Source organism: Chenopodium album, chromosome 25 (assembly GCF_948465745.1).
Source record: "Chenopodium album chromosome 25, dcCheAlbu1.1, whole genome shotgun sequence".
Classification (NCBI taxonomy): domain Eukaryota; kingdom Viridiplantae; phylum Streptophyta; class Magnoliopsida; order Caryophyllales; family Amaranthaceae; genus Chenopodium; species Chenopodium album.
The window spans coordinates 9,290,402-9,301,047 of NC_137858.1; the positions used below are offsets into that span (position 1 = coordinate 9,290,402).

At 32.4% G+C, this 10,646-nt stretch overlaps 1 protein-coding gene across 1 annotated transcript; it reads left to right on the forward strand.

Moving 5' to 3' along the window:
- Positions 1 to 6,354: 6,354 nt before the first annotated feature.
- LOC145614607 (uncharacterized) lies at positions 6,355 to 10,513 on the forward strand. Its single transcript, XM_081669670.1, has 6 exons — positions 6,355 to 7,126; positions 7,444 to 7,534; positions 7,659 to 7,822; positions 9,016 to 9,043; positions 9,193 to 9,301; positions 9,687 to 10,513. Exons 1-6 carry the CDS (start codon positions 6,875 to 6,877, stop codon positions 9,766 to 9,768), a joined length of 726 nt encoding a protein of 241 aa, XP_081525796.1. The 5' UTR covers positions 6,355 to 6,874; the 3' UTR covers positions 9,769 to 10,513.
- Positions 10,514 to 10,646: the final 133 nt, after the last annotated feature.

Sequence of the window (10,646 nt, forward strand, 5' to 3'; positions counted from 1 at the left end):
ATATATATATATATATATATATATATATATATATATATGTAATATTAATTAATGAAATTTTATTAAAATTTAATAACATTGTTAGAGTCTACTTTTATTCATATCCCGTTAGTCCTTTGAAGAGGTGGAGATGGACACTAATTCATAGACTTTGATACACATAGCATATAAGTAACAATTTCAGCAGCTAAAAGTCATAAGTCATGCATTAGTTATAGTTCATCCAAGCTAAACACTGAAAATTTCATTAACATTGATAGTACAAAGTCACAAGTCTCAATAGCAATGTATTTCCAAGCCTCTATTTCCTTAAGTAACAAGTACATAATTTCGGGAAATGATTTTGAGACACTATAATTGATTTATGCACACCTTTTACTTCGTATGTGAGAGCACGGTTTTCATTCTATGCTCTCTCACATAGAGGTGTGTCAAGATCAATTTATGGTGTGTTAAAATCAATTTCCATGTATATGCTTCAACTTTATAGTTGTGTTGGCAATTGCATCCTAAGTAGTAATGCCAAGCTTGATTATAATTAAATGACCACTAATTTAATCCAATTACTTTCATCATTAGATTGCTTCAAACCTTTGTGTACTTCTTTAAGGTAAGGAGAACTTCCTTGTAAGTAAAGAAGAAATTGGGGATCATACTTGCTTGGGGTGAGAATGAAACCCCTATCACAGGGGTGAAAGGACCGGAGAGCCTCAACCAATTAGGCTAACCTTAATTCTCGCTGCTTGTCTACTTCACTAAGTCTAATAGCACATAAAGATACAACATCCATACTACCCAAACTGACAAATCATTCATGATCTTGTCAAAAAATGAGGAATGAGCAGAGAGGTGGTAAATAAAGGACAATAAATTTGCCTCAGAATTAGTCTAGAGCAAATGGATGAAGCACATATATGCTCCAACATTGGGGTAAGTCAACAAGAATGCCGAATATATGGAGTGATAACTACATACATTACACTTCACCTAAATGACAATGGTCTAAAAAAAATAGTGACAAAAAAAGTAGAAAACTGAACGCAAGAAAGGTGGCATATACTAATAGAAAAAATGACATTTGCTATGATTTTTTTTGAGGGGTATTTGCTACGATTATGAACCCTAGAACAAGTGGGCGTAGTGAATAAGGAATAAACGTAACAATGGGCACAAAACTAATGAGTTGTTAAGAGACAAAATCCATGACGAAATAAAAATAGATTTTAAGCCTTCAAGAATAGCTACATTACTACCGAAGTTAGAGCATTGACTATTACTTTAGTGTCTTCTTCACAGTAAGATTGAAATGTGGTAGATCTCCAATCAACTTGATAGAGTAGAATGGTGTAGAACCTTCTCGGACTTGTATGTGTGTAGAATCCTTCAGAGGAGGTTAAGAAGACTCTAGAAAGAAATGTTCTAGGTAAAAAGGCCTATAAATGAAAAGCCTCCCCTCATTTTTGCATCATCCAATCAATCGTAAACTCTCTTAAACATTGATAAAAGCATCCTTTCATTAACTACTCTCTTTTGAACTTTCTTACTTGTGTATTTAAACTTTTCGCACTTAACTTAGTAGCATAATCACTTAACCTTTCTAAGTACCTCGAGGAGCCTTGACTAACGGGTGGAGATTCTAGTAGGTTGAGCGCAAATGACGTAGCTACTTATCAACTACATACCAAAAAAAAAATCATTCATAAATAATTCAAACTAAGAAAGCTAAAAAATCATCTATATATATTCGTTTACCGTGAAGAAGACACTAATTATGATCTTTGTTTACTGTGAAGAAGACACTAAAAATACCATCATATTATTGCAGTAATTATGGTATATATATAGAGAACAATGAAAGAAAAATACCATCATATTATTTCAGTAATTATGATCTTTAAAAGGGATCTGTTGACTTAATCAAACCCAACATAATTTCATTTGTAAATGTTATGAGATCCAATAAAGCAATTAATTCAATTAACATTTTAACTAAAAAACTAAGCACAACATATACCAAAGTCTTGTATAATTGATGGCTCTCTAATCCGATAAAAGAAATTACTTGCAGAATACACTTTTGCAGTGAGTCAGTGGGCGCATCTAACAAAGCAATTCAATTGTTATTCTAAAAAATTATCTACACGTAGAACATGAAATTTAATGTCATTCGTAAATACTCTGAAATCCAATAAAAATCACTTAAATCAATTTAACAATATAATTCTTCAAAACAAATAGCTTAAGATTTATCTATACCATCTGATATCCAATAACTTATTCCAAAAGGTAATAAGTTCTTTCTTCATCACATAATATGTTATATGAGTTAAGTAATCTTAAAATCTTATATAATCTCATCCTTATTGTTATGATGATTATTTCACTTTTGATAAGCTCTTGTACTTGATCCATTGCCTTTTTGCTAAGGGTTCTACCTTTGACTTTATGCTTGCAAATATAAACTTGAATTCAACATACTATAAGATGTGATATCATGCTTGCAAAAAGGTTAGTATAGAGGTATTTTTTTACTATTCAAACACGGTAAACTCAACTTGAGTTTTGAAGGTGTATTATGAGAACGACATTATTATTCTATTTTTTTAAAAAAAAATATGAGGATGGGTCTATTTACAGAACAAAGACTATCAATAAATAATAATCAATAATCATCGATCAGTATATACAAAAAGACACATTAATAGATGACACGCACACACTAATCTCCTGGTGTGATTTTAGTTATTTTTTACAATTTTTAAAAAATTGTTAGTTATGGAAACAAATCGTTTATCAATATAATACTCATTACTCGAATTATTTTTCATACCTGAAAAAAAATTTATTGCTCAAATTTATTTTGCCTACTTTTATTTTAGTGGTGTACTAGGTTAAACCCCGTGCAATAGATTCACGGTTGTTCAATGAACATTATAAACATTATTTTTTTTAGGCTACGTATAAAGATATATTTGAACAATTAAATATTTTAGAAAGTTTGGTTTATATTTTATATAAAGAAAATGTAATAAATCAAATGCAATTCTTTTTTAGAAATTATAATTTTTAAAGGAAGGATTATTGTGGAAGATAATTAAATGTTTTTAGCAAGTATTATTAGAGGGAAAATTTTTAATAAAATGTTGCCAAGTGTCCCTATTAGTTTCGCCTTTAGTAGTATGTAATAGATAGATTAGAAGCTGCACTTAAAAAATGCAAGTATCAAATCAACCTATCATTTATTTTTATTGTTCCTCGACTAATTTATGATTATAATACTTATCAATCAATAATCTATAGTTATTATATATAACTATAGATCGATCACCGTGCATTGACATGGTATCTAACCTAGTTTTTACAATAACAAAGTTTGTCATTAATATTAATTATCATTAGGGTCTGTTCATATTTACTTAATTTCAGTTCAGTTCAGTTTAGTTCAGCTCCAATCAGTTCAGTTCAGCTCTTAATTTCCCTCTCTCATAAAATATTCATTTCAGCTCAATTCAGCTCAGTTCAGTTCAGTTCAGTTCAGTTCAGTTCAGTTCAGTTCAGCTCCAATCAGTTCACTTCAGTTCAGTTCAGTTCAGCTCTAATCAGTTCAGTTCAGTTCAGCTTAGTTTAGTAAATGTGAACAGGCCCTTAGACTATCTATACCATAACAATTCAACATAACTTTCCAATAAATGTAGGAATTGATCATACAAAATAACATTCTAATATCACTACATAGATTCATTTACATAATTATATCTTAATATTTATATAAAAAATATATCACAATAACATATACTCTATAATTCCCGTCAAAAAAAAAACATATTCTCTATAATTAAAAGCAATTACTTTCCAACATCACCCATTACATTTGGCACTCATTGCAAGTAACTACTATTAATGACCAGTCAATTAAACTTGTGTTATTAGGTGAGAAATAAAACAATTACTTCCTCTGTTTTTTTTTTATATATATATATATATAGTTACTTTCCTTTTCACGCTTGTCGATGCATGATTTCAACCGTTAATATCTTTAATTACCAATGTGAAAAAATTATAAACATTTGATATTAAAATAGTATAAGTCGAAACAAATCTAACAACATCCTACATGACTATTTTTTTTTGTATTACGTATAAATCATCAAAGCTACGGAGTAGTCAAAATGAACCACGTGAATAATGTAAAAAGTCAAACTGTTGCAACTATAAAGAAACGAAGGAAGTATTTTTTTTTTTTGGTGCAAAATTGTTTTGGGTGTTTATAAAATGAGCCGGCCCAGGTTAATAACCGTGCTAAACCTGGGCTGTTTAGCACAGGTCATTTTCGTCTTTTCGCCTTAAAAAGTAAGGGTGAAAATGTCCATCCCCAATTTGAGAGATAACTATCGTTAAGTTGCCGTTTTCTTCTATTCCTTAACCCTGGTTAGTTGTTGTCACTCCTACCACACGTGTCTTCTTCTTCTTCAACTTGACTGGTGGTTCTTCACTCCCCCATTATTTTTTTGTTCTTCCATCGAGCCAGATCTAAGCTTGGGTGATCGACGTTTCGTCGATCTTGAACTCAAATCAATTTTCTTCTAGGTTTAATTCTCTGGTGTTCATAAGGTAGGCATTCAATTGGAACAAATTTGCGATTTAATTTGTCTGTCCCACACACCTTCATCATCTTCTTCGAGCTCCATTAATGGCAGACACCAACCTCAACACCATTCTCGGCGGCTTCGCCGCCGAATCCAACGAAAAACCCTAAGTAAAAATATAGAAATTAAGGGAATGGTTAACCCTTAAGGGAAGGTGTTTTCGTTTGCTTGTTTGATTTCCCCCCTCTTATTGGCATTCACCATTGATGGAGCTTGTGAGCTTAACTCCATGGTTAGCAGTGAGCTTTTACTATGGTTTGCAGTAACGTGCCGTTAGCTTGTTTGTATTAGCACATGGCATTTGTCAGATGCTGCAGTATGGGAAAATATTTGTTTATTGCTTGTACACGAATTCCAAGCCCATTTAATTACAAAATTGCCATGTGCTAAACTTGAATTGGTTTGTTTAGCACGGTTATAAACTTGTATTTTCTCTTATAAAATAGAGGACATGAAGATGAGTAGAGAATGTTAGAGTGATTATTGGTTAAAGACTTAAAGCCAAGTTAATGTGTGACTAGTTTAAGGAGTGAGAAGTTGATCAATTTCTTAAGTAGATAAGGTGATAAACTGATAATGTTGTAAGGGATTCAAATTAAGTGGTGCAGTCTTACAAAATTAAGAAAACTTGTGATGATCGTAAACACATAGTCGTACATGTTGAAGTTACTAACACGGAGGATGATTCTCCAATTATTCTTTACAAGTCACAAACATAACTTTTCTTCAAAAAATTAGGCATGCCAAGTTCAAGAGATGATGTTATATGTTTTGGAACATCTTTAAAAAAAAGTTGCATATTTTCATATGTATATCCTCCATACGATTAAGAGAAAAAATTGATAGAGTGACATGAATTCTTATTATTCATGAATTATGAGTACAATGTGTTGTTGTATACCTCCTAAGTTAAAAATTTGACGATGCTCCATTGATAAGATGTTAGGCAAATGTCCAGTTCATGAAATAAATCCAACTTGCCCTAGTTGATTAAATACCCTATTGAATACATCCAAGACATGACCAAATATGTCATTAAGCCTATATTGAATCGAGCTTACACGTTTAGGGTTTACAAATGATATCACCTAGCTAATTATTATATGGCAACCCAATCAGTATAACCTTTGCACATATTCTTATCATGTCGTGCAGTGGCGGAACCAAGATTTTAACATTAATAGGGCACCTAACCACTATCATTACAAAAGAAATATCATTGATAAAATAATTATTGTCATAGTGCAAAATATGAACCACCTAACCACTATTAAAAAGAACCAAAAGTGAGCACCAAATTGACAAATAACATTTACATACATAAGGGAAAATTTAAAGTCATCAACCTTATCATTATTAGTTTATACTGTTACAATCAAGAAAACTCGCTCATTACTAGTGTGATTAAAAATTAAATAGTAGTAGCACTTAGCAATTGAAAAGAGCAAAATGGACAATCTAATGTAAAACAAAAGACATGAGATTAAACATAATATTCATCCATGCATGCATCTAAATTAAATTAAAATATTATGTATTTGAACTAAGATTAAAAATACTAGACCTGTTTAGATTTAAAACAATATTTTCCTCCAATTGTATACGTAATTTTTTTCGGAGCGAGAGGGGACAATAGAGGCCATAAAACCAGAGCAATTTGTTGCAAATGGAAGAAGTCAAGTGGATTGATTTGAAGTTGCTTTAACTTTCTTCTAACCAACAAAACTTGCCAAAATTATAATTCCACAAATCTTTTATAACATGTGACCAAACTAGACGTATCAACAACAATTCCTCCTTAAATTAAAACACTTTTTTTGTTTTTACTTTCTATTTTTTTTTTTCATGTTTGTTAACACTGTAATAATAATACCAATAAATCGTGTAAATAAATAAAAAAAAAATCTCCAATTTTCTGAATTCATACCCCAAACTAGGAAAAGGGGGAAAAACTAAAACCCAGAACTTCAATCTCTCTCCTTCAATTTCTAACCCCAAATTCAATGGGAATTGAAAATTATCCCCAATTACAAGCTTAAATTTGCTTGTTTGAATCTCGTTACAGAGATATTATCAATCAAATTTCGAATTTTGGAGCTTTATAATTGTACAGTATAGATTTAATCGGAAAAATTAGGGTTTCTTTTTCGATTTAATTTGGTTAATTTTTTCATCAAATTTTGTTTTTTTAGGGTTAAATTGATTGTAGATAAGTAGAAATTAGGGTTATGGAGACGGCAGAGAGCAGTGAGAGAGGGAGGAAAGAGAGAGATGAAGTGAAAGTGAAGTTGAAGACATTGAAAGCAGTTATGGAACAGTGTCAAAGAGCTCTTGAATCTCTTAACGCCGATGGTTTCCACGATGATGCCGAAAATTCTGATGAAAATGAAGATGATGAAGATGATAGCAAAGTAGCTGATGATAGAGATAATTGCCCTCGATCTTCGTCTTCTTCTTCCCCAGATTATGAAGCCGAGGAAGTAAGCTGCTTTTAATTGTTTTTTATTACTAGAATTTATAATTTAGCGTTTAATTGAGTCGCAAAGGCGATGATGTAGACGGGATTTGATTCCGGGTTTTGGGTATTATTCCCGGAGCTTTGTTATTTAAGCTAGCTGGAATCTATATTGTGTGGAAATTAGTTGATTTAATTGATAATCGACCGAATTATAGTTGTTTTGTTGAAGATTGTTGAGGGTTGATCTTTACTGGGTGTTTTGTTATTGTGATTTGGGTGTTTATTGATTTGGTTATCGAATTTTCGGAATGTTTATTTTGGTGTTTGTTTTGTTTGCAGCTGTGTGGTTTGATTAAGTCGAGGTTAGAAGGTCCGGACTTTCTTGAAAGGATAGAGAGTGCTCAGCTCTCAGTTCAACAAAAACTTCCTGGTATGCTTTGATCTATGATGTATTTAGATCAGAAATCTTGTTGTGAATTCGATAATTTTGAATTAATGTAATGTGTGAGTGCAATATGGGATCATCTTATTGAGTGAATACTACTTTGTGGCAGGAGAAGAAGGTAATTCTTGGGACATGGTGAATGATAATGATTTGTGGGAAGGTGGGAGTGCTGAGGATGATGAAGAAGACTTTGTAGTTGTTCGGCAAGAAGACATTGTCGATGGAATTGCGTGCTTCATGGCTGCTTATCTACTGTCTCTTAAACAGACAAAGGTATACATTCAAACTAATGGCTATTTTGGTTTTTGTGATATAGCCTTTCTTTCATATTTGAGGAATTGATTTGGGAAACTAAGCAAGTGGTTTATGTAGAAGAACAACTGAAGTTACCGGGGTTATGATTACATGAGAGATGCTTTCACTTAAACCATTGTCATGGATACACTCACTTTCACCAATTATTCATCGTATAAATAATTGGATAGTATACTTATATTCTACCAAAGACCTAGTGTCTTCTCTTTTATCTTCTCCTATCTGGGGTGAGGTAGGAGATTTAGAAGGTTAAACCTCATCCCAAAATAAATGATAGGTAATTCAGTACATGAAATAAAGCATATTGGGCCTAAGACATGTACTCAATGTGTGGTCAAATATCCCCCAGTTGTTTGTTCTGATGCTTCCTGCAGTACTCAATGTGTGTCAAATGGTGAACAATGTATGAGAACTTTTTAGTTTTTCTTATCTGTCGACTGTCACCTAGGGCGTCTTACAGTTCATAACATATGCAACTTGTAATCTTAGAATCTCTGATAGTTTTAGCAATCCTACACTTTGTCAGTAGGCTATGAGCTCTGGTCCAATCTAATAATGAAGAGCAAGGAAAAAATTATTCTCTAATTTGGAAGTCCAGACTTCTTTGAATTCAAGCTACCTTTTCCATGAAGACAGTAGTTGGCTTATGGCTTTATGCCCATTCTAAAAAAGATACTTCCAATATTTACCTATATAGTAGCTCAAACAAGATATACTTGCAAAGTTTACAATCTTTTTATATGATGGGGGTGAAATCTCCTCTTATTTTTTATGTAAAAAGAGAATTTCCAACTACTACCTGAAAATATCAGCTCCTTGTTAACAAGATATACTTGCTCTTGTTCTCTTGTTGAGAGTTCATAAATTTGCATCAATGCAATGTGTTATGTATTGTTAATGTTGGACTATTGATGCATAATTTCTCCAGTCTTCCAACCAGTTCACTCGTGACAATCTATAAAACAATAAAAGGAAACCAATTTACCATGTGACCTATATGTATACATATATTTTTTTCTAATGATTATAATTGAGGAGAGCATGTCCTTCATGCTTTCTGAAGGTAAAAAATTGGATTAGTGGTACAGTTGTTGATTGGAGTGAGGGGAAGATTTTACTTTGAGCTTGACTTCTTGCTTTTTATTTTGCAGGATCTGAGTCCTAACAAACTCCAAGATGGTAAGCTTGTGAACTTTTCTTTATATTGCTATGAATATAAATCTTTGTCCTTTTCTTTTTAAGCTTTTCCTGTTTTGAATCTGTAATGTCATTGAGCGTTGTCTTTGTGTCACTGGATATGTTACTAACTATAGTTAATCTTTCCACAGCTCTTAGCAAAACTTTCTCCATAAAAAAGAGAAAGGGGAAGCTACGAAAAGCATTGGATGGAACTAAAGTAATCTACAATGTTGCGTCCTGGAGTGCAACTGCAGTTGGGTAGGTTTATTAATCCTTGATGCTTTTGTTCTTTATGTGTAATTTCATTGCAGATGTCATTAGTGCAATTTTTCTTAGTATAATGAGCTGTAGACCAACATTTATTTTGAAGTAATCAAGATTTGTTGCTGAATTGCTACATACATCTAGAAGCATTGTGTTTTGAGACAGACCTGTGAACCAATTGTTGCGTGATTTTGTACACAGTTAATGCCATTCAAGATTCCATTTTCTTTTTTATTGCTAAGTCTTTGCTTAGATATACCAATTATAAACAGTAATGTCAAGATTTGTCATGCTAATTGAAATGTTTTTTTTTTTTTTTTTTGAAAAGATGCTAATTGAAATGTTTGCTGACTAAATTCTTGTGCTTTTTTTATGACAGAATATATCAAAATCCTGCACTTCTTAGAGTTGCGACAACAGCCTTCTGGACCTCTTGCCATGTCATATCGAGGCTATTCTGAATTGTTTTCAGTTAGAAAGTTCATGAGGGCAGATCATGCTTCTATTCTCGGTTAAATTTGTACAATCCTTTCACGTACCACAAAATACTTTAGAAAGCAAGTGCATTCTTTTGTGTGCTGGATTGATTGAATTCTCAGCAGAAACAGAAACAGATCATGTAAATATCTCCATTTAATTTAATTCATCGGTTTCAGGGTGCTTAACAGTTACTCTACGCCTTCTTTTTTTTTTTTTTTTTCTCTCAAGGGTGCTGCTTGTGTAGCAAGCGTGCCTTTTGTGCTACACCTCCGCTGCCTAGGTTAACTAAGAGTAGCTCTCAGAATTTTGCTACCTGTGGAAGTCCTAAGTTTTGGGGGGCTTATATTGCTCCCACCTCCTCACTTTCTGTCGATTCTGATTCGCTATTGAGGCTGCTGCACATTTGCTTTTGACAATTAGGGGAAAAAAAAGGCCAAAAAAGAACAGAAGTTTGGAAGGCGATTTGACGTGGTTGATAGGAAAACGAAAAGAATTTAGGAAGGTGATTGTTTTGGACATGTTTTGCGTGACAGGAAAACGAAATGAATGATGTCAAAGTAATATGCAATTGTAGAGTAGCTGTCAATTGATAATTGAGGCTTCAGCGTAATCGATAGTAAATTAATTGTAATGGGTAATTTATGCCGTGCACGGTGTGCTTAAAGTCCCAAGTATTATTTTAATTTAGTTTATTATAATTTAATGGGATTTTTTTTATATATAAAATTGTTTGTAAATGAAATTTAGGAATGAGTTTCTCATTTTTACGTTGCAACCTCGCTTACCTGTCGATTTAACTCATGGAAACATTTTAATAAGACGTACAGTTACATAATTTGTCCAAACCTTCTTTTTTTTT

What these genes read in the sequence shown, in the direction of transcription:
- LOC145614607 (XM_081669670.1), top strand. Translation starts at nt 6,875, where the DNA reads ATGGAGACGGCAGAGAGCAGTGAGAGAGGGAGGAAAGAGAGAGATGAA. An exon ending in TGTCTCTTAAACAGACAAAG is followed by an intron (nt 7,823 to 9,015) that starts GTATACATTCAA and finishes TTTATTTTGCAG; the next exon opens with GATCTGAGTCCTAACAAACT. An exon ending in TCCTAACAAACTCCAAGATG is followed by an intron (nt 9,044 to 9,192) that starts GTAAGCTTGTGA and finishes ATCTTTCCACAG; the next exon opens with CTCTTAGCAAAACTTTCTCC.